Below are 23508 nucleotides of genomic sequence, written 5' to 3'. Positions count from 1 at the left end.
TGTGGACAATCACATAGAATCACCAGGGTCTCCAGGGTTGCATTGATCAGGTTAAAGAATGCTGGCTCGTTTCCATCCCATCTAATGTTGCCCAGGCCCAGGTCTGGGATGCTGCGCCCGTGGGTTTTGTTCCTTTAGAGCTGGATGGGTTCGGGGGAGTGGGTCTGTCTCAACCAAAAGCCAAGGTCTGAGATTGCTCGCTAGTCAGGCTGAGTTGCATCTGAGGACTCAGCCAGCCCCAGAGACCAGGTCCAGAACCCATGGGCCCCATCAGTTTGTTCCTGTGTCTCCTGCCAGAGGATGAACAGAGGGAGAAGTCAGTTTCCCACCAGACGGTCCAGCAGCTGGTCCTGGAGAAGGAGCAGGCCCTGGCCGACCTGAACTCGGTGGAGAAATCTCTGGCCGATCTCTTCAGGAGATACGAGAAGATGAAGGAGGTCCTGGAGGGCTTCCGCAAGGTGTGTTGAGGTTCGCGGGCAGAGCGGGAGGGACGCGTGGGACGGAGGAGGTGGGGCGGGCTGGGAGGATTGTGGGCCGCTCGGGAAGGCCGTCCCTGGAGGCCGGGGTGCTCGGACTTGGCTGTCCGGCGTTACACCCGCGTCCCAGGGCACTTGGGGTTCCCAACCCTCCTCGGCATTTCTTCTGTGGCCTCGACCCCTGTCTTCTGTCGAGTCAGAATGAAGAGGTGCTGAAGAAATGTGCGCAGGAGTACCTGTCCCGAGTAAAGAAGGAAGAGCAGAGGTACCAGGCGCTGAAGGTCCACGCGGAGGAGAAGCTGGACAGGTGATGCCCCCACCCCGGGTCTGCTCCCAAGGGCCCCCCAGCAGCCCCGGCCGAGGCAGGCTGGGAGCTCCTGGCACCCCTGCCGTCGGCTTGGGCAGGGTGGTTATTGTAGCTGTGCTTTTCAATACAGTTCAGGATGAGAATGCACTCTCCATTCGCATCCATCTTGATAAATAAGGGATGCGTGTTGTAATTTCCGGGGTACCCCCTGGAAGTACCTCGGCATCACGAGCGTGGGGGTTCTCATGGGCTCCTGTGCTCCAGCCCCCATTAGAAAGAGCTGGAGCCAGGTGATGGGGTTCCCCCTACCCAGATTTGGGAGAAGGAAAGCGGGAGGCATCTGCGAGGAAGGGTGATCATTTCTGAACCCCATCCCCGCGCCGTTCTTGCAGGGCCAACGCTGAGATCGCCCAGGTCCGGGGCAAGGCCCAGCAGGAACAGGCTGCGTACCAGGCAAGCCTGCGGAAGGAGCAGCTTCGAGTGGACGCTCTGGAAAGAACGCTGGAGCAGAAGGTAACAGGCCCAGGCGGGCCGGGCTGGCCAGACACTGAGACACACAGAGGCTAGGCTTCCCTGTGCCCGTGGCAGCTCCAGGACAGCCCGCATGTCAGGCACTCCCGGGACAAGTTCATGCTTCATGAGCATGGCCTCGCTCTCCCTCTGGAAGATCCAGGTTACCGCAGCCCTGAGGCTGGCCTCTTTTCTGCCTTTCTGGGAATTGCCATTTTTCATTCCTTTTCAGCGTTCATTCGTCAGATATTTGCTCAGCACTTGCAGTGTGCCAGGCATAGTACTTTAATCCCTGCATCCAGCGAGTTTACCAGTAAGTGGATGGTACCCACCAGGCAGCCCCCTGCTGCAGAACATGGGCAGCGTCAGGGTCAGAAGGGCCCCCAGGTGTCCCCTCATTTTCGCGGATGGTGGGATCCTCCTGAGGTCCCTCAGCCTGTCCCCGGATTTCCCGATTTCCAGTCAAGTGCTTGGACCACCTTAAACACCGTCTCCCTGGGTGTCCACATGAGAAGCCCCTTCCACCCAGGGGTGCTGTGAATCTGATTCTGAGTGAGTGTGCGCCAGGCAGGCTTCCTCCCTGGGTGTGTTTGCAGACATGCACCCCCATTCTGGTTGATTTACTGAGCCTTAGGATTCCCCAGGATGGGGTCATCTGAGGGCCCAGTGGCCGGGGGCAGCAGCACTTCACATGCATTGGGGTCCTGATGGGCGTTGGTGAGGACACTTTATAGGCAGGTAGCAGCAGGAGCCCAGGGTGTCTCCCAAATGGCCTCTGCTCCCCTAGAAGCACCCATCCAGGTTCCAGCACGGCTGGCTGGGGTCCCCAGGGGTTCTGGGCCAAGCAGTGCTAACCTCTGCAGTGGGCAGGTACCACCTCCCACGTCACCTGCATGGTGTCAGGGAGAGATTCAGGTCCCTGCCCCTCCCTGCCATCCATCCTGACCCTCGGCAGGCCTGGCCCTTCACCTCGGTTTCTAGGTTTGTAATGTCGGAGGACTGAACCAGTAGATCTTGAAGGTTTGAGATTGTTCCCTCTTGTTTCCATCAGGGTACGATGGTGTTTAAGTTGCATCCTGATGTTAGCTAAATCAATAGAGCTAAAACCAGGGTCAGGAGAGGTGCTTTTCAAGGCACCCGGCCTGTTCAGATGGTTACGGTCGCAAAGTGGAGGTGATTGATGCTAGGTTTTCTGGCAAGCTAAAAGACAAGGAGAAAGCCAGTTGGATTTGCATTGTTTTGGATAACAGAAAAAATACAAATGTATCTGCAGACATAGTTTTGTCTTAAACTAAGACTCAGGAAGAAGGGGTTAAGCACATGAGTTCTTCGCTAAATGGCTCTAAGTGATATGGAGACGGTGGTCTCTGTTTTCAAGAGATCCAGAAGCATGATTCCCCCCCAGGGCAGCTCTCAGGTGACGGCGTTGGGCAGTTCACCCAGTCGGGGGACTTGATAAAGCGAGCTGGGACTTTTGCCCAGTGCGCTGAGCTCCTCGATGGGGCAGTTTCCTGGGCGGTGGGCTGATGGTGCCAGGACAGAGCTTGGAGAACCTCCAAGAACTGATAGCTAGTGGGTCTGCTAGTACCTCTCAGCATGCCTAATGCATAAAATAGCCAAGCTGTATAGGAGCCAGGCCGACCTGAATTTGCATTCCAGGTTTGCTACGTCTGACCAACTGTGTGACCTTACGCACAATGCTTAACCTCTCTGAGCCTCAGTTTCCTCACTGAAAAGTGGGGGGATAATAATGGCTACCTTTAAGGGACTGCAATGAGCACACAGTGCAACCACAGGGCCTAGGCTGGGTTTGCATGGTGCCCGGCATGTGGTAAGTGCTCCAATAAGATGAAAAATCACTGTTAGCAGCCCCAGCAGTGGCAGTAGTGGCGATAATAGTAATTTCAGGATTAGTGACTGGTCCTGCAGCCCATGCAGAGCCCCATCTTCCAACCGGCATTTCAGTGCCTCAGGGAGCCGAAAACTCTATAGACGGGCCAGGGCCGAGGCCAAGGGGATGTTCCAGGTGGGGCTCTCTCCCGGCGGGGCTGGTGGCAGGGCTGCAGCCAGGACCGAACCTCTCCCCTGCTAAGGAGGGCTGATTCCTCCCAGGCACCGGCTCAGTGATGAGTGGCACCCGGAGCCCAGCTGGGACACAGGGCAGGTGGCTCCGGGCTGGAAGGTGTCTTAGGACCCAGGGTTTCTGGGGAGGGGCCTCAGTACAGCGTCAGGGCACAGGCTTGTGATTGACTTGCCTTCCATGGGGACCTCGAGGAAAAGCTGGCTGCACAATGTTCTGGGGATACTGGAAAGATCTCGCCCCCTTGGAGAGGACCTTTCAGGATTGGCTGCTGAGCCAGATGAGCATCAGGCCCGACATTTAGTCCATCTGAGAGCAGAGCCGCTGCTGTCCCGATGGAGGCATCGCCCCGTTGATCCCCGTCCCTGGAGAATGGACAGTGTTGTCGGATCACTGGTGCGAGATGACATGTAGTTGACTCCTCTTGACGGGGCTTCCGAGGACGGGCAAGGTGTGACTTGAGGAGCCCCTGAAGACGGCTTGCATCTGCCCTCACCTCTCTCCTCGGGCCCTGTATCCACAGCACCTCCTCACCTGGCATCCTCTGAATAATGCTAGGGATCCCATCCAGGTAGACTTGCTTATCCCCTCTGGTGGCATTTCTCAAAAAAAGCCACCATCCTTCTGTGCCCACATCCATGGAGACAAATAAATGGAAGAGAACCAATACTAGTTAAGCCTTTACTATGTGCTGTGCAGGGAACTTTATATTTCTTACCTCATTTAATTCTGAGAGAGACAGATGTTATTAACCACACATTTGAGATAAGGAAAATTGAGGCCCAGAGAGGTTGTGTAACTTGCCCAGGGTCACACAGCTAGAGCTGGGATGTACAGATTGTTTGGCTCCAGGTCATTTCTTTTGCTGCTTTGGATAAATTCAGGGGGACCAGGTGGCCCAAAGGACCCCTTCCTCTTAAAAAGCCCAGTGACCATTCTGATTGACTTGATTTCAAACAACCTCTTTTTTTGTCTTCATTTGCAGAATAAAGAGATAGAAGAACTCACCAAGATTTGTGATGAACTGATTGCCAAAATGGGGAAAAGCTAACTTTGAACCAAATGTTTGGACTTTGACCATTGCGTGCAATATGACGGTCGGCACACTGCTGTCCCTCTGGTTATGTGGACAGGTTCTGTTTTCACTTTTTCGTATGCACTACTGTATTTCCTTTCTAAATAAAGTTGATTTGATTATATGCAGTACTAAGGAGACTATCAGAATTTCTTGCTATTGGTTTGCATTTTCCTAGTATAATTCATAGCAAGTTGACCTCAGAGTTCCTGTATCAGGGAGATTGTCTGATTCTCTAATAAAAGACAAATCGCTGACCTTGGCCTTGCCCTTTGTACATGAGTTTCCAGGGTGAGCGGCTTTTGGATTTAATATGATCATGTACAGCTTGCAAAGGGACTCTTGCCTTAAGGAGTGTAAACTTGATCTGCATTTGCTGATTTGTTAAAAAAAAAAAAGAAAATGCATGTTTCAAATAAAATTCTCTATTGTAAATAAATTTTTTTCTTTGGATCTTGGCAATAAGTGTGGCTGTGATTTATTTTCTGGGAAAGGTTGGGTCTTTTCTCACCTTTGTTAAATCGTATCAGATTTGGCCTTTCACTCTTCTCTGTCTGGGCTCATTATTTTGTCCACAGATTTAAATAACATTTCCTTTGTTTATCGTGGCTGTGTTTGTAAGATGAAGCAATTGAGAAATATTGACTTGCTACTTAAATAATTGAGTGTGTTAAATTAACTTAAATTTTGTTTTTACAAATTCTCTTGGACTTGAGGGGGGCAAAATCTACTTCCCTTTATTGGCTCAAAGAGATAGCAGGCTGTCACTCTTCCTGTTCATTCCTTTAGTCTGTGCAGATCAACCCTGAAATGTCCATTCCTCTCCAAAGGAATAGGAAATGGTGGCTATTCAGGTAATTAAGCCACTCTGGAGGTTAGGGATATGTCTGCCTTAGATTCCCTAACTGCTCCTAACTTTCCCAGGGACCCCAGCTTGAAGGGTGGGTGTATAAGGGCAGTGAAGGGGTAGGGGAGGTGTCCCAGTTTCCCAGGATGGCCGTAACAAATCACCACAAACTTCGCAGCTTAAACGACAGAAATTTACCCCCTCGTAGTTCTGGAGGCCAGAAGTCCAAAGTCAAAGCGTAGGTGGGGTTTGTTCCCTCTGGAGGCTCTGAGAGTCTGTTCCGTGCCTCCCCCGGCACCTGGCCGTGGCCGGCAATCCTTGATGTTCCCTGGCTTGTAGCTGCATCATGACAATCTCTGTCTCCGTCTTCACGTGCGCTTCTCTTCTGTCTCACATCTGCCTCTCCGTTCTCTTATAAGGACACCGCTCTTTGGCTTTAGGGCTCATGCTGTATCCAGGATGAGCTCATCTCAAGATTCTCAATTACAACTGCAAATACCCTATTTCCAAATAAGGTCACATTCACAGGTAGTGGGATGTGGATGTATCTTTTGGGGAGGACACCTGTGGTGTGGGGTATTGGCTTGGAAAGCAGCCCCAAGCGCCTGATAGCCCTGGGCTTGAATGGCCCTCTCCTGCCCAGCCACAGTGGCTAAGGGATGCTCCCCTCCCACAGGCCCACCCCACCCCTAGCAGGGCAGGCCCTGTGCAGCCTCAGCTGGGTGGCAACGGGGTGGGGTGGGAGAGTCTCTTCTATAACGTACCAGGTAGATGAAGCTCAGCTGTACCACGCAGGAGAGAGAGACACAGCCTGCCTTTCTGGGAGAAAATACCTGCCTCGCGTCCCGCTGTCACCCTCACTGGACACTGGGCAGGGACCCTAACCAGGGCAGGGCTGTGCCTCCTGCCACTGCCCAGCAACCTCTGCTTGGTCCAGCCTCTGGGTACACCTCCCAGGGCTCAGCCGCGGCCCCCTGCCCCCCATGCTCGCTCATCCAGACCAAACCCCCCTTCCACCCCGCCCCCAGATTCTGACCTCAGTTACCTTCTCATTCCTATCGCTCGAAAGCTTTAACATTTTTTATTAAGTAAAACATTTCCATCGCTAAAAATCTAGAAGTGCAGGTGAGAAAAAACCCTCATAATCCCCAAACCAAGAGATGCTATTAATGTTTTTTAAAATTAATTTATTTAGTTTTGGCTGCATTGGGTCTTTGTTGCTGCGCGCGGCCTTTCTCTAGTTGCGGTGAGCGGGGGCTACTCTTCGTTGCGGTGCGCGGGCCTCCTGTGGCAGTGGCTTCTCCTGTTGTGGAGCACGGGCTCTAGGCGCACGGGCTTCAGTCGTTGTGGCATGCCGGCTCAGTAGTTGAGGCTCGCGGGCTCTAGAGCGCAGGCCCAGTAGTTGTGGCACACGGGCTTAGTTGCTCTGCGGCATGTGGCATCTTCCCAGACCAGGGCTTGAACTCGTGTCCCCTGCATTGGCAGGTGGATTCTTAACCACTGCACCACCAGGGAAGCCCTATTAATGTTTTTATGCTTATATTTCTATGCCTTTTTCCCTCAGTGTATGAAAGACTTATTTTTATGAAAGTGGATTATTTGGAGTTATGTGGTGTCACACCGACACAGCCATCTGCAGAGCCCCTGCATAACGTTTTGTAAACCTTTTTATCACCTAATACTATAATGTGGCTATCACGCTATGGTAACTCTTATATAAATAAATATCGCTGTTTGTCATCATTTTGAATGGCTCCATGTCTTCCATGGAACCAAAGTGTATTTAACCAACTGCCCACTGATGGACATTTATATCGTGTCCAGTGTTTTGCTATCATTATGCACGCAGCTGCAGTGACTTTCTTTATGCACATATGTTTATGAATGTGAGTCTTTCCTTAGGTTAAATTCCTCAAGTGAATAACCTGGGTGAATGCTGTCACTGTCTTCCAGCCAATGGCCGCCATGAACACAACAGTGGTTGAACAAGTCGGGTTTATTGCTAGTTGCAGTGAGGAAGGATGCCCGCCAGGGGGAGCTGTGGGGCATCTCAGTAAGTGGGTCTTAGGAGGCCTGTAGATACACAGCATAGGATTTGGACTTGGGTGAGGTGAGTCTGGGGAAGGCTTACGGAAGCAGGGCTTTGCTCCGTATTGGAGGTGACAGGCCCAGAGTGAGGGATGCCTGGCTCCCTGAGCAGCTCCTTTCACGTAATCCTTGCTCAGCAAAGCCTCTCTGCTTTCCAGGACATTCCACGTGAAAAATTGAGCGGGACAGGCAGTGTTCCGATGGGGGCGGGGTGGAGATGTGCGCATGCGCAGGCCATGTGGGCAGGAGGAAGGATGTTTACACGTGAGCACCCGCGGGGTCTCCTTTGGGGTCAGTGCTCTCTAGCTTTTTTTTTTTTTTTTTTTTTAACGCGGGCCTCTCACTGTTGTGGCCTCTCCCGTTGCGGAGCACAGGCTCCGGACGCGCAGGCTCAGCGGCCATGGCTCACGGGCCTAGCCGCTCCGCGGCATGTGAGATCTTCCCGGACTGAGGCACGAACCCGCGTTCCCTGCATCGGCAGGCGGACTCTCAACCACTGCGCCACCAGGTAAGCCCCTCTCTAGCTCATTTTATCCTTGAAATATTCTGGTGAATGGGAACTTTTTTTTTTTTTTTTTTTTTTTTGCCGTACGTGGGCCTCTCACTGTTGTGGCCTCTCCCGTTTCGGAGCACAGGCTCCGGACGCGCAGGCTCAGCGGCCATGGCTCACAGGCCCAGCCGCTCCGCGGCCTGTGGGATCTTCCCGGACCGGGGCAGGGACCCGCGTCCCCTGCATGGGCAGGCGGACTCTCAACCAGTGCGCCACCAGGGAAGCCCGGGAACTATTTTCTATTTCCATTTTACAAGAGGGAAACAGAGGCTCAGAGAGGTTAACCCCAGGGACTTGGCTGAATCACTCAGCCAGGAGATTGGATCCTGGTTTCTTCAGTGACTGCAAGATCCTTTGCTTTCCCCAGGCTAACAGATTCCTTCCCAAGGAGGTCGGAGCAGAAAGTGGTGGGGAGAGAAGGCACAGGGGAGGGAATGCGCTCTGCTGCCTGCCGTGGTCCTCAGGTCCATTCTTTAATTCATCTGATTGGTGTCTCTGCCTTGAGTCTGGGCTGGCTTCACTATTGTTTTTACGGAGTATGAAAACCCTGCTCTTTGTTCAATGGATGGGAAGGGTGATGGGGCTGCCCCAGGTGTGCTCTGTTAGGCTGTCGTGAGCGGCTTTGCTCTTCCTGGCCTTTGTGTGTTTCCCTCAGCAGTCAGTGGACCTGTGGCACCTCCCCAGGCTGGTGGCCAGGCTTCTGGGTTCCCTGGAACAGCAATGGCAGAATCTGGAGAATTCACAAGTTTTTCTTTTGAGCTTTTTAGGAGCTGGGAAAAGCAACCTGGAGATCAAAAGTGGTAGGACTAGACAAAACCCAGACTCCTCAGCCCCTCCAAGCCCCGGGAGATCTGTTCCCTGCTCCCCTTCTGGCCTCCTGTCCCAGGTTCCCGCCCTATCGTGCAATCAGACTGCGTGGGCATCCTTCACTGCAGCCCAGCGTATGCTGTTCCCTCCACCTGGGACACCCACCCCTGGCCCATCATCGTATCTCTCAGCTAATTCATACCCCCTTGGCGCTCATCCTTGATATCACTTCCTACAGAGAACTCTCCCTGAAGCCTCAGGACTGGGTCGGTGTTTTAAAATGTAGGTTTTATTATAATTCGGGTAGGATAAGGCCAACAGATGAGGAGACAATTGCCACGGAAAACATAGTTTGCTACTCACAGTTCCCAAGGGGAGGGGAGCAGGGCCACATGGGGAAGCACTGTAGGGTTCAGCAGGAGCCAGAGGGAGAAGGGGGAAAATGTGGGCAAGAGCCTTTGTTGTGGTTCCCGAGGGAAGGAACAGGTGAGACAGGGTGAGCAGGCTTAGGATTGGCTAGTTTGAAGGCCACCAGGAAAGGGCTTTAGGGAAGCATTATGGGAGCCATTTCTATTTATTTGTATTTGCTGTCTTTGACTTTGGCCAATAGCTCAGCTCCCAAGATTTGTGGGGAGATATGTGGATAGAGGGCTTTGGGGTAGGCTGAAGGCCCGGGATCCCTGAGCTCAGACTCTGTAGGAAGTGATGGATCCAGCCAAGGCCAGGGGTTCTGCTTACGGACAGAGAGGAGTGTGCCACCCTGGGATGCTTCCCTAGAGTGGACACTAGGGGGCGCCCAAGGGCCTGCCTTCTGTGCCCCAGAGAGTGGTACCTGAGGGCATCCTGGGATGTGGCCCATAATGGAGCGAGTGGAATTGCCAGATGGTCCAGGACAACGTGTTTCAAACTTTTTAATTGAAATCTTATGTGGGGTCCTACATTCCAGGGACAGGGGCTGGGAAAATTTGGAGTGGATGGAAGGGAGCCGCAAAGAGGGAGTGAATCTGCCCATTTGCACACAGACTTCTGCTGAGATGGGACCATGACCCACACAGAAGCAGATACACGCACATGCGCGCGCGCACACACACACACACACACAGTGCTCATCCATGTGCAAAGACAGTGGTGGGTAGGGACTCATAGATCCAGTTATCCAAGTTGAGACATTGTTGAGCAGGTCCCAGGGGCTGCGTTTGCTGCTGGGCTCTGGGGGCACACAGGGATGGGTAAGCCGCCATTGGACACGTCACAGTCACCAACTACTCTGCAAAGCAGAATGTGGGTGTCAGGAGGATCACAGGTCCGAGAGTGAGGAGGGAGGTACATTTGGGGGTGCCTCCTTTTTATCAAGGGTTTTACAGATTCGACAACACAATTACCCGTAGGCAGAGTAGCTACTTTCCTGTTTTGGTTTATAATTTACTTGACTCAGGAGAGGCTGCGCCTGAAGGCCCTCAGGTCTTAACAAGCTGCACCGACTCCAGGCTCCTATTACAGTAGCTGGCGTTTCTGTGAGCCCTGGGGTGGGGTCCAGGACTTCAGTGGACGAGGTCCCAGCTCCTTACCTCACAGGCTTCGCAGACCAAGGCACTGAGGACACTGCAAGATCCCACCTTAGCCCGTGTTATGAAGGGTCTCGGCCTTGTCCCCAACTTGTAGACAGTTATCAGTTCCCGGAGAGAGCAGATTAAAAATCATCTACCAACAAAATAAGTCATCAGGCATAGCTTTCAGTAATAAAAAATGCTCCAATTTTTATTTAAACAATTTTGTCTAAACATTTCTGGATACTAGATCTAGAAAAGGAGCTCCCCAGAATGCCAAAGCTGGGAGGGATCTGAGAACCTTCTAGTCCAATCTTATTTTACAGATGAGGACTGAGGATTTAGGGGTTGGTTCCCACTGAGGCCCTTTTAGAGACTCTAGTTACCCCAGGCGCTGTAAGGAAGCGTGGCGCTACATGGAAACAGGAATGACACTGTTTCCCTAAGGAGGGAAGTGGAGGAGGACATGCGTGGCACCGCAGTTGGTCTCTGTAAGACTCTATCCCTCCCGCAGCCCCCAGCCTGTGCTGAGACTGAGCCTGGAACAGGGAGTGCTCGGAACCTTCCCTGATGTTGCCATGGTGCCCACAAAGACCCGAGGAAACCAAAGGTGAGCTCCCCTGCCGTAGCACCTTGCCCACAGGAAGAAAAAGGTGAGCCCCACGTGTCATGAGCGCTCTGAGGATTCAGGCTCAGAAGGCGAATGGCTCTCAGCTCTCCTGTAATTCAGAGACCGATGTAATGAGAGTGCCTTCGTTCCACTAGCTCCCCCTGTAAGCACACCTGCGGTGGGCAAGGGGGCTTCAAAGTAGTAAGTATGGCTGGTACTTTCATCCACGTTAGAGACACAGAGGGCATCCGTAGGGCACTGCTTGGACTTGATTCCATATGGTCAGTTGGCAGAGAGGGGCTTCGGGAGTTCTGGGCTGGGAGGCAGGAGGGGTCTGGGAGCTGAGGTACCATCTTAAGTAACTCATGCCAATCAGAGTGACCCAGGAACCAACCCTCAAAACCCTTTAAAGGACATTTTGCCTGGTGTGATGAAAAAAGGAAAAATAACATGTCCAGGCCATTGAGATAGCCCTGGATTTCAAGATCAGCTAAAAAGGCTCTGGGATACCAAGCCGGAGCTTGGGTACCTCAGTGCAAACCCCAGCCTCCCCCTCTTAAGCCGATGCTGAGTTCTGCTTAGGTATGGGGAAACTTCTGTCTGGCTGTGGTTCATTCTGTGCTGACCAGGCTTGCTTTAGAATGTAACTCTAACCTCAAAGTGGCTCCACTGAGGGTTCAGGAGTTTATAGTAAGGACTGTGGAAGCTGGTGAAAGATTTGACATTGCGGACTTGAGGGTCTTTCTGACGCCTGCGTGGAAAATGGATCAGAGAAGCATATATGTGTTACCTGGGGGTAGGAAAAACCTCCTTATGCAAGATGGAAACCCAGCCATAAAGGAAACACATCAATTTGATATCCAGTTTTTAAGTTAGGGATAGTCAAAGGATAGATATGTACATATACATACAGAGAGATATACGTATAGGCATACATATGTAATTGACATATTTTCCATACCTAATTAAATACTTTGTATAATATTCACAAAGTGAAAAGACAAGTGATACGCTGGAGAAAATTTCTGCAATATGTAAGGTAGACAAAAGATTAACGTCTGTAGTATACAGAGAGCTTCGAGAAATGCTAAGGAAACTATATCAATCCAGTGGCAATGAGGAAAGCCTATGATTAGGCACTTCTCAGGAATAAAAAGTTATAAGGCTGATACATATATAAACGAATCTTAATAGTGGCCAGGGAAGCTCAAATTAAAATAACAATCTGAAACTATCACCCACCAGATTGGCAAAAATAAATATTGATAATACCGAGTACTGGAGATGGTGTGGGGGGAAAAGCACTTACAAATTGGATGGGAATGCAAATTACTATAACTTTTGGGAAAGTGAGTTGGCATCATCAATTAAAGATACCTGTCTTCTTTAGCATAATCCCACTTTGAAGGATCTGTTTCTTAGAAGTAAAAGCAATAACACACAAAGATATATATAGATATAGAAAGATAGATGATAGATAGATAGATGGATAGAGATATAGTTAACAGCTATAGATATAAATACCTGTGTTTAAAAACATATATATATGGCTTCCCTGGTGGCTCAGTGGTTAAGGAGCTGCCTACCAATGCAGGGGACACGGGTTCAACCCCTGGTCCGGGAGGATCCCACATGCCACAGAGCAGCTAAGCCCGCGAGCCACAACTACTGAGCCCACGTGCCTAGGGCCCGTGCTCCACAGCAAGAGAAGACAACGCAACGAGAAGCTCGCGCACCGCAATGAAGAGTAGCCCCCGCTCACCGCAACTAGAGAAAGCCCGCGTGCAGCAACGAAGACCCAATGCAGCCAAAAATAAATAAATAAAATTTAAAAAATATATATATATACATATACACACATACATATATGTATGTATGTTTATTGCAGCATTGTTTTTGGGAGTAAAAACACAGGAAACAAACTGAACAGGTGAATAGTCTAATAAATTATGATATATCCACAGTATGAAATATTATGTGGCTCTTGTTAAATTTTTCTTTACTTGTCTTTGTATTAGCTCACTTGTTGCAATGAACCTGTATCACTTTGGCAATGTAAGAAATCTAAGGTAATTAAAAGGAAAAGAAAAGCCTGTCTGCCCAGGTGGAATAGAAGTTCCACGAGGCAGAGATCCTGTCCACTTTGCTCACTGCCGTATCCCAAAAACAACACTCTCCTTGCATATGGCAGCTGCACAGAATATACTTGTTAAATGGACAAGTGAGCCCCTTCTCAGCACCACGGCTATAGTGCAGGTGAAATGCTATCTGGGGAGTGATGCACAGAGTCAGGTGGGGTGCTTGGTCACCAGGTGACCTAGTTCCTGCTGGTTTTGCCTGCTCGGCCACTACGCTTCTCCCCAAGCTTGTTCTGGGGAACCACCCAGTCCCCACTGCAGTCTCGTTGGGAGAGTTAATCAAGCTGTCTGCCCGCCTGAGACCTAAGCCAAGCCAGTTGTGTTCTTTTGCTGAGAATTTCAGTGGAGGAGGACTGCCCAAGACTGACTGGGGCGGGTGGGTGGGGGGGTGAGACTGGGAACTGCTAGAGGCAGCCTAGATGCAGCGTCTGACCCAGGTGGACACTGGTGCTTGCACCGTATCCCTGGAGCTGCTTCCTGGCCGTCCCCAAAAAGAGTCTCCGTTTTCCCTTTGATTCTGAGTTCCCTCTTTCCCTTACCATCCTTTCAACAAATCCCAACCTCCCTTAACCCCCAGATTTTTTTTTGCCATATCATTAACAGAGTTACTTTCTGTTGCTTGCAACCAAACTACCCTAAAAATGATCAGAGACAGCTGGGAAGTTCTGCCACTCAGCCCCTTTCATGTCCCTCAAAACTAAGGTGAGATGAGTCCACTGTGCTCCACGACAGCCCTGGTCGACACTAGCTGTCTAGGCCTAATTATTAGTATCACCCCTTTTAGCCTCCTGGTCTGAATGACAAATTACATGGTCAGCCTACTCATAGGCCTCCTTTGGTCCCCATCACCTTGGTAAAGGGTGGAGAATCAGAGGATCGTGGATTATCTCCTATTTTGCTTGATCCGAGACACTTTTCCCAGCACAAGAGCAGAGAATCGTCTTTCTACTAATGTGCTTTCAAAAGTTAGATTTTTCACTTAATTTGGTAAATAACCGACACTTGAGGCTTACTCATTATTACTTTTGTGGCAAAATATAGATTCTTTGGTCCAATCCCCTCCATAATATTTTGAAAAGACCCTTTGGAAATTTTCTGAAATTTAAAATTTACCTCTTTCATCTTCCAGGTGCTTCTTCCCTTTGTGTAATCTCCATGGTCCTTCATGAAAATGCTGAATCCGGTAAGTAGATCAGTTTCACAAGAGGGCAGGCAATGGTGAGGAACAGAAGCACCTGGTGACAGTTGTATTGCTGGGTTTCCACAAGGGGATGGGTCCAGCACCCCTGAGGACCTCAAGCTTTATTGGCTGACTCAGCTGGGAAGAGTGTGTTGGAGGCCTGCTGTCAGAGCCCATCATTTTTGTGTCACACTTCAGCAGGGCTGTATCTAGGTTCAGATTCTACAGTTTTCAATCACCCACCATATTCCAGGCACTATACTAAAGCATAGTTCCCAAACTTTATTTTATCATTTCAACAGCATCCTTATCCTCATCCACATCCTCATCCTCATCCTCATCCTCATCCTCATCCACATCCTCATCCTCATCCTCATCCTCATCCTTATCCACGTCCTCGTCCACATCCTCGTCCACGTCCTCGTCTATGTCCTCGTCCACGTCCACGTCCACGTCCTCGTCCTCGTCCTCGTCCACGTCCACGTCCTCGTCCTCATCCTCGTCCTCATCCTCATCCTCATCCTCATCCTCATCCTCATCCTCATCCACATCCACATCCTCATCCACATCCTCATCCTCGTCCTCATCCTCATCCACATCCTCATCCACGTCCTCGTCCACGTCTTCGTCCTGGTCCTCATCCACATCCTCGTCCTCGTCCTCGTCCACGTCCACGTCCTCGTCCACGTCCTCGTCCTCATCCTCATCCACATCCACATCCTCATTCTCATCCTCATCCTCATCCACATCCTTGTCCACGTCCTCGTCCACGTCCTGGTCCTCATCCACACCCTCGTCCTCGTCCACGTCCTCGTCCACGTCCACGTCCTCGTCCACGTCCACGTCCACGTCCTCGTCCACGTACACGTCCTCGTCCTCGTCCTCGTCCACGTCCTCGTCCACATCCTCGTCCTCATCCTCATCCACATCCACATCCACATCCACATCCTCATCCTCATCCTCATCCGCATCCTCATCCGCATCCTCATCCTCATCCTCATCCACATCCTCATCCTCATCCGCATCCTCATCCTCATCCTCATACTCATCCACATCCTCATCCGCATCCTCATCCTCATCCTCATCCTCATCCTCATCCTCATCCTCATCCGCATCCGCATCCTCATCCTCATCCTCATCCTCATCCACATCCTCATGCTCATCCACATCCACATCCTCATTCTCATCCTCATCCTCATCCTCATATTCATCCTCATTATCGTCGTCATTATTCCCATTTTATATATGAGGTCCAAGAGGCTCAAAAGAGTAAATTTTTTGCCCAAGGTCACACAACCAGTCAGTGGCAAAAACAAGATTTGAACTCAGATCCTCCATTCCATGGCCTGTGGTCTCCCCACCACCCTGTTGGTGCCTGGTGTGGCTTAGGATCCGTTTCACCCATTCCTATGGGTCCCTCCTCGTGCACTTGTCCTGCGTAGGTTTCCTTGAGCCACCACATCTGAGGTTTACATCCATGCTGGGTTTTGTACCGCTCCCTTAAGGAAATTGCTGAAGCCCAGGACCTTAAGAAAATGTCTAAGGAAAAGTCCCCACCCAGTGGCCCACCTGTTCCAGTCCTGGGTTTATACCAAAAGAACTGAAAACAGGTGTTCAAACAGAAACTCATACACGAATATTCATAGCAGCACTCTTCACAGTAGCCAAAAGTTTGTAACAACCCCAATAGCTATCAGCTGGTGAATGGATAAACAAAAGGTGGTCTCTCCCCACAATGGAATGTCATTCAGCCCTAAAAAGGAATGGAATTCTGACACAGGCTACAACGTGGATGAACCTTGAAAACATGCAAAGTGAAAGAAGCCAGACTTAAAAGGCCACTATTGTAGGATTCCATTTACATGAAATTTCCAGAACAGGCAAATCCATAGAGACAGAACGCAGATGAGTGGTTTCCAGGAAGTGGGGAAGGGGGAACTTGGGAGTGATGGCTTAATGAGCCGACAGTTTCCTTTAGGAGTGATGCAAAGGTTCTGAACTAGATAGTTGTAATGGTTGTACAACACTGTAAATGTACTAAGTGCTACTAATTGTACCTACAAAATGGATTAAATGGTGAGTTTTATGTTTTGTGTATTTTATCGCAATTTAAAAAAAAACAGTCCCTGCGCCAGATCTCCTCAGTTTGATATCTTTCTCCCTGACATTTCACCTCTGGCACCTCCTGTCCCGGGTGCTAAATTCCAAATTACTTTGTGGCTTGAAGTCCTCAGTCTCCTGAGTACAATATATTTGTCTTGAGAAGACAGCTCTGGAAAAATATTGGCCATCTTTGAAAATTAACCAGCCTTTTAAAATTTATCTTGATTTCCTTTCTGCTGTACAATTTGGAAAACCTGGTATTTATGTGTCGTTAAAAAAAGACGTTCTTTCTTTCCAAGCAGCACAAACCCCAGCTGGAACGCCGGATCGTTGGCTCAACCAGCCGGTGGCGTTTCCTCAGAGAGCCTTTTTTGGGGGACCTGCTGGCGCTTTCCCAGATGTGCAAGGCTGTCAACGTAGACTTTGATGAAGTTCTGAAGAACCCAGACAGGTAGGAAGACCAAAGGCCCATGGCGGGGTGAGCCACCCTTCTGGGAAGTGCCCCATGGTTGGGCAACTCTGATTGGGCAGGTGGGCTGTCCTGGGTATTTGCAAGGAAGGCTGCCTTTGGGACCATCCCTTAGGGATGGACAGGATCAGGGTGACAGCTTCCTCTGAGAATGTCTGTGGGTGGTGATTAAAGTCCAGAGAGATTGAGAATTTTTTTTCTAGATTTTCCTTTGTACTGGGAACTTTGGACCCTAACAGGATTCTAAGTTTATCAACTGATTTGTTGACAAACAAAGTGAGACGGCCTGGCTCAGAGTTTGAACCCGTCCCACGAATGCGCATGTCCACCCAGCAAGGGGAGAAGCAGGCTTCCGCTCACCCGCAAAGTGTTCCGAGCAGCTGGCTTAGAGCATCACTTCTTCGGGTTATGAGTTTTTATTTGCCTCTCCTGGGGACACAGAGCTGGATCCCGTTGCAGAAGGAACACTTCACTTCCCTGGCCTTTGCCCTCTTTTTTTTTTTTTTTTGCGGCACACGGGCCTCTCACTGCTGCAGCCTCTCCCGTTGCAGAGCACAGGCTCCGGACGCGCAGGCTCAGCGGCCATGGCTCACGGGCCCAGCCGCTCCGCGGCATGTGGGATCTTCCCGGACCGGGGCACGAACCCACGTCCCCTGCATCGGCAGGCGGACTCCCAACCACTGCCCCACCAGGCCCTGGCCTTTTGGATCTGCCTGGATGCTTCTGCCTCCATGCACTGGCACGTCTGCCTTATGAGCACTCCGTCTGACCTGCCTGAGCATCTCCCTGAGTGTGGGCTGTGCCCTGGGCAGCACCTGGCACGGAAGAGATCCTGGCTCCATGTTTGCTGAGCGAGGAGCCACATCTTCCCTTTCCAGGCCCACCGGCCAGCCCTGCTCGGTTGCCTCCCACCCCACAGATTGCTATACCACACACGTGGGAATAAACCAAAGCCCATCTGGGTTTGGTCTCTAAATTCTCTGATGACCCCCGCTTAGAAAAAACTGAGTGCTGTGAGTTGCAGTTTTTGGCATTGGTTACTCATAGCCTTAAACAACTTTGAACTTATTTTATATTTTGTTTGGTTAGAGCCCTGAAGAAGTCTTAGAGTTCGTTGTGCTCCTTGGCATCAGGGCCAGGCTGGGCAAGCAGGCGCAGGAGCTGGGCCTGGGAATATAGGCAAACTGATCCAGAAACCTGAGGAGGGAGGCTGGGCTTGCAGGGGCAGACGTCTTCGCTGAGCTAGGCTGGGGGTGGTGGCCTGAGGGGTGATGGCCATTGGTGCTGGGCTTTTGGGCCATTAAACATAGTCTATTTGACAGGGTTGGAATTCCTTCTCCTCCATTTACTAGTTCTGTGACCTTCAGCCAGTGGCTTAATCTCTCTGAGCCTCAGTTTCCTCATCTGTGAAATGGTGACAATAGCATCTCCCCTGAAGAGTGACCTTCAATCAGACAGTACATTAAAAATGATTAGTGCTGTTCCTGGCAAATAGTAGGTGCTCAGTAAACACAGCTATTATCTTTCTAGCCTAAGCAGCAGTCTTAGTTATTGATCCTGGTGGTTCCATTCGGGGGAGTGTCAGCCCTGTGCTCTGCCAGCCAATGACTCCATATGTCACTCTGCCTCTTAGCACTTTCTCCAAATCAAAACATCTTGCCTCAAACACAGCAGATGCAGGGACTGGTCTGGGCGCTCTCTTCCCAGGAGAAGCTTTGCAGATCTGCCTCTCTCCTTGGTGATGCTGGGAAGCTGGGGGTCGGGAGGCAGGCTGAGGGCAGGTAGGCGCTCAGGACGGCCGATCACTCGTGTATCAGCCATCAGCCGACCCAGGCTTAGCTCATCTGGGCAGTTTGGTGCTCCACAAGCCTCTTGTCCTCTTCCTGAGACAGCGGGCTAGCCTGGGCATGTCCTTGTCTTGGTGCCGGCAGAGGGCAAGAGGGCGGGCCCAGTTGCTCACTATGTCCACTCGGCCAAGGCAAGTCACATGGCCAAAGTCAAAGTCAAGGGGCAGGAAATACACACCAGCTCTCTTGGGAGAAACTCTGGAGTCCTGCAGGACAAGGGTGTGTAATTGGGGCCATGGATGCAGTCTACTACAGTGCGGGAGGAGCTGATTTTCTTTAATAAACACAAAATTTTATTTTCTTTATTTTCACAATGGGGATTTATTCCATGTGATTGTGAGAAACATAAACTTGGAAAGCATAACAAAAGTTTTATTTAATTTACGTAATAAAATAAAGGGCTTATTCCTGGTAACCCTTCTGTACTTTCAGACTTGTCAGCTAACAAGGTCGATGGTAGGGGTGGGGGTGTCTGGAACTGTACCTGCGACACACACACGGGCACCTTCCCCGTAGCTCTCTGGCTGCCCAACCAGCAAACCTGTTCTTGCCGTTGACGCTGTTATTGTTGCTTCTTCCACTTGGGAGCGCTGTTGACTTTGATGGGAGCTGGACCCATCTATATTTTACTAGTTCTGTAAAGCGTCACTGGCCGTGGAAAGCTGAGTTAACTAGCTCTGAGCTTCCCATTTATTTCAGATACGTAATTGTGCTTCTCATATGTCAATGCCCCAGGTTCTGCCCAGCTAGCCAGTACTTCTGGTTGTGTCTGTGGGTCTCCATGACGCCGTGAGCTTTTGGCTCCAGAACTCTCGGAGATGCTATACAGGAACCTAAGGTTCCTGGTCTTCGTCATGCTTCCTTCCACTGGGACTGGGGTGTGGAGTACGGGGAGAAGGGGCCTGAGAGATGAGGAATGCTAACCACCTTGCAAACAACCTAACCTTTTCGTGCCTTAGTTTCTTTATCTGCAAACTGGGGATGCTGTCTTACAGAGTTGCCATGAGAATTATATGACATAATTCATTGAGAGCTTAGAACGGTATCTGGCAAATAAATACCCAATTAACATGTGTCATTCAGTGTCCCTGGAGTTCTCTGGTACGTGTGGACACAGCTAACATATGAACCCAAAGATCCAGGATGGAGGAGTGTGGCTGAGGAAGGAGGCTCTAGGGCAGAGGTCCCCACCCCCCGGGCCACCGGTCTGTAGCCTGTTAGGACCCCGGGCTGCACAGCAGTAGGTGAGCTGCGGGTGAGTGAGCGAAGCTTCATCTGTATTTACAGCCGCTCCCCATGGCTCACATTACCGCCTGAGCTCCGCCTCCTGTCAGATCAGCGGCGGCGTTAGAGTCTCATAGGAGCGCGAACCCTGCTGTGAACTGCGCATGCGAGGGACCTAGGTTGCGCGCTCCTTATGAGAATCTAACGCCTGATCTGAGGTGGAGCTGAGGCTGTGATGCTAGCGCTGGGGAGCGGCTGCAAATACAGATCATCATTAGCTGAGAGGTTTGACTGCACGGAGACCATAACAAATCAATGGCTTGCAGACTCATCAAAACCCCATCAGTGAGCAGCAAGTGACAAGCTGCATCTTACAGAGTAGACTGGACACAAGCCACACACTTCAGGTGTCACTGTCTCCCATCACCCCCAGGTGGAACCATCTAGTTGCAGGAAAACAGGCTCAGGGCTCCCACTGATTCTGCATTATGGTGGATTGTATAATTATTTCATTATATATTAGAATGTAATAGTAATAGAAATAAAGTGCACAGTAAATGTAATGCGCTTGGATCATCCTGAAACCATCCCCCCAGCCCCGGGTCCTTGGAAAAATTGTCTTCCACGAAACCTGTCCCTGGTGCCAAAAAGGTTGGGGACCGCTGATCTAGGGGGCTTGGGCCCTAGGAAAAGGTGACCCTGCCTCATGTTTTTTCCCATTCTGACGGCAGTGCCAAGTCCACTCTGAGGTTGGAAGGAGGTCATGCTAAGAGGCAAGGATGCAAAGAAGGGACCCCTAGATTTTTATCAGAGAGCAGTTTCAGGAGAGCTGGGACTGGAGACCCATGATCCACGGTGTAGAGCTGATAGGAGAACAGAGTGTCTGCTCAGTGCCAGGCATCCCGAGCATTAGCTCTTTTACTCCCCCAGTGACTTCCACGTGGTCCTCATTTCCCTCCTACAGAGGAAAGAACCAAGACCCAGAGGCAGGCCCAAGGTCTGCATGACTCTTCCCGGTAAGCCACACTGGAGCTTTGCATGTTGAAGGTATCAAGTCGAAAGCCCTTTGTTTCGATGGTCTGCTGCAGGAAGTCCATATGTCCATGAGAAACTTATGGACTTTCCCTTTTACCCTCTGTTTCCCCATCAAGGTAGTGAGCCCCAGACTAACGGCATGTTCCCAGCATCCCCACTTTATCCCAGGCCACTTGGTCCCACAGGGTGAAGAGGACAGCTCCCAGATGCCATGTGTTCCATTAGCTTTTCCAATGGTCCTGAAATGAGCCTCCGCTTTGGGAGCTACAGAGTCCACAGGATACATGGTATATCTTGGCAAGCAGCCAATACACCAGGAGGAGGCAATGTGGTTACTTTTGTCGCCCGGCATCTCCTGGCCCAACTGATGACAGTGAGGTTTGTGAGGGTAGTTGAGGTCATGGCTGTTGCCCCAGCGGGACAGAGTCTGTCGTTCCATTTTAAGGTCACAGTCTGAACTCCTGACCTTAGCCGGCTCTGCCCAGATGTGTGACCCAAGCCACCAGGGGGATTGAGTCTGGCTTGGGTCAGGTCCACTGCTCCTGTGGGATAAACAACTCAAGCGCCCACAGCCTTCCTGAGGCTGAGTCACTTGTAATCACCATCTCTGCTCGGAAAGGGCAGCATGTGGTCAATATTATTCTGGACACAGGCTCTCCTACCCAAGCCCTCCTGCATACGCTCTGGCCCATAAGGATTTCTGGCATCACTGGAAAACAGCATGGCAAATGTGACAGGGGCTGGTGTGGTCCAGTGTCCCCTGGCTGGTTGGCTTTCTTGGGATGACTGTCTTCAAGCTGTGAACATGTGACTCCAGTTTTGTTTCGGTTCCTTGCTTAGCAGGGTGAATATAGTGTTTATGGAAGAGCGTCTTATCTTTGTCATCATCCAAGCAGTGATATTTATCGAGCACTTGCATGATGGCTGCGCTAGGGCTGCCGGGGTAAACAAACGCCGACTCTGGGGGGTGCAGAGCCTGGTGCAGAGGGCCCGTGAGGAGACAGGCGACCAGAAGACGCTGGAGAAGGAGTTTTAACAGGGGCAATCCCAGGGTGGGCTGGGGAGGGCCGCCAGCCCAGCCTCCCCAGAGGAAACAACAGCTAAGCTTAGCTGGAAGGATGCGTAGGAGGTCATCCAGTGAAAAGGTGAGGGAGGTGCGTGTCCAAGAGATTGGAAGCCAGAGGTGATGGTGCAGGCTGTTGAAAAGGGCTGGAGCAGGGAGTGTAGAGGGGTGAGACTGCAGAGACAGGCAGAAGCCTGCTAGCTGTGTGAAGGAGGTTGGCTTTCCCCCAGGAGCACTGGGGAGACAAGGAAGGATTCTCCGCAGGGGAGAGGCAAGACCAGATTTGCATTTCAGGTGGCTCCTCAGGCTGCAGTGTGAGGTGTGCATCAGAGGGGACGACATGGAGGCCTGGAGACTGGCAGTGACAGGGGGCAGGAAATGGTGGCTTGGATGAAGGTGACAGCAGTGAGGGCAAGGATTCACCCAAGGAGAGATGGCTGCATTCAAAAGGCATTTCATTAGATCTGGGCAAGCGATCAGGTGAGGCAGCATTCAGGATGCTGGCCTGGGCAACTGGAGGCTCGTGATGCCATTTCCTGGCAGAGGATTGGGGCTCAGTTCAGGGTAGGTTCTTTTTTTTTTTTTTGCCACACTGCAGGGCTTGCAGGATCTCAGTTCCCTGACCAGGGATTCAACCCAGGGCCACGGCAGTGAAAGCCCAGACTCCTAGCCACTAGACCACCAGGAAACTCCCTCAGAGTAGATTCTGTGTTTAGACTGTGGGCACACTGAGACTGGGGCATGCATGACCCTAACCAGAAGTTTTGCTGACTTAACTTTCCAGACATGCCAGGACTCTCTTTCCCTTTCTCCAGCAGTTATGTATTGAGTACCTACTATATGCTAGGCACTGTTTTAGACACTCACCCAAAGAGGTGTCATTTAGGCAGCCAGATGTAGCCTCAAATACCTCCTTGGCAAGATCTACCCGCAAACTGAAAACAGGAATTAATGTTCTGAGCCGGTCATCAGACAGAGCTTAGAGTTTGTCAAATTGGCAGACACACAGTGACCCGAGGAAACTGTCCCAGAGGGAGAGATATGATAAGACTGATTCATTTACGCTTTAGGGATGCTTACACTGGAATCATACATGTTGCAGATGAAGAAAAAAAAAAATGTCAGTATGAACGCCTGGATTTTTTGTTTGTATTTTTTCTTGAGGTTATGCATTTCACAAATTCAGGAAAACTTCCCTGAGACTTTGAAGAACAAGGCCATCCAAAGCGCGGAGGCAGGTGAGTTCTTGTCACCAGTGGATTCGTCAGAATGTTGCTGACCTCAGGGGTAGCTTGTGGTCTCTATGGAAGGAAAACCAGACCAGAGGCCTGGTCACCAGTCTGTGAGTTCTGTTCCTGCCTACTGCACAGTGTCCCTCGTGTAATAGGTGTGACTGGAAATATTTCCCAAATGCACAATGAATGAAGCCGCTTGGCAAACACATTTTCATATGCTAATGGCCATGATAAATACAGACCTGCCGATGTTAATCAATAGGTTGGATTGGAAGACTAAGCAGAAGCCCATCGGGGCAGCCCGGGGCAGCTGTTCT

At 50.8% G+C, this 23508-nt stretch overlaps 2 protein-coding genes across 18 annotated transcripts in view; both read left to right on the top strand.

The window, feature by feature from the left end:
- The window catches only part of TACC2 (transforming acidic coiled-coil containing protein 2), a 185395-nt gene extending 180489 nt beyond the window's left edge, over window positions 1-4906 (top strand). For all 17 annotated transcript variants that reach the window (XM_073793857.1, XM_073793867.1, XM_073793862.1 and 14 more), the window contains 4 exons: window positions 298-458; window positions 677-783; window positions 1176-1296; window positions 4359-4906. In XM_073793857.1, the coding sequence (XP_073649958.1) occupies window positions 298-458; window positions 677-783; window positions 1176-1296; window positions 4359-4424 (455 nt within the window). In that variant the 3' untranslated portion in view covers window positions 4425-4906. The remainder of the gene's footprint in view (window positions 1-297; window positions 459-676; window positions 784-1175; window positions 1297-4358) is intronic.
- A 9294-nt stretch (window positions 4907-14200) lies between these two features.
- BTBD16 (BTB domain containing 16) overlaps window positions 14201-23508 on the top strand; it is a 48588-nt gene continuing 39280 nt past the window's right edge. Inside the window, 4 exon segments of the mRNA XM_073793855.1 lie at window positions 14201-14230; window positions 14232-14279; window positions 16633-16769; window positions 23121-23194. Coding sequence (XP_073649956.1) covers window positions 14201-14230; window positions 14232-14279; window positions 16633-16769; window positions 23121-23194 — 289 coding nt within the window.

This window comes from Tursiops truncatus, chromosome 16, assembly GCF_011762595.2.
Source record: "Tursiops truncatus isolate mTurTru1 chromosome 16, mTurTru1.mat.Y, whole genome shotgun sequence".
NCBI classification, from domain to species: domain Eukaryota; kingdom Metazoa; phylum Chordata; class Mammalia; order Artiodactyla; family Delphinidae; genus Tursiops; species Tursiops truncatus.
Note: the sequence above shows the minus strand (reverse complement) of the source record. Positions and strands in the feature narration are given on the sequence as shown.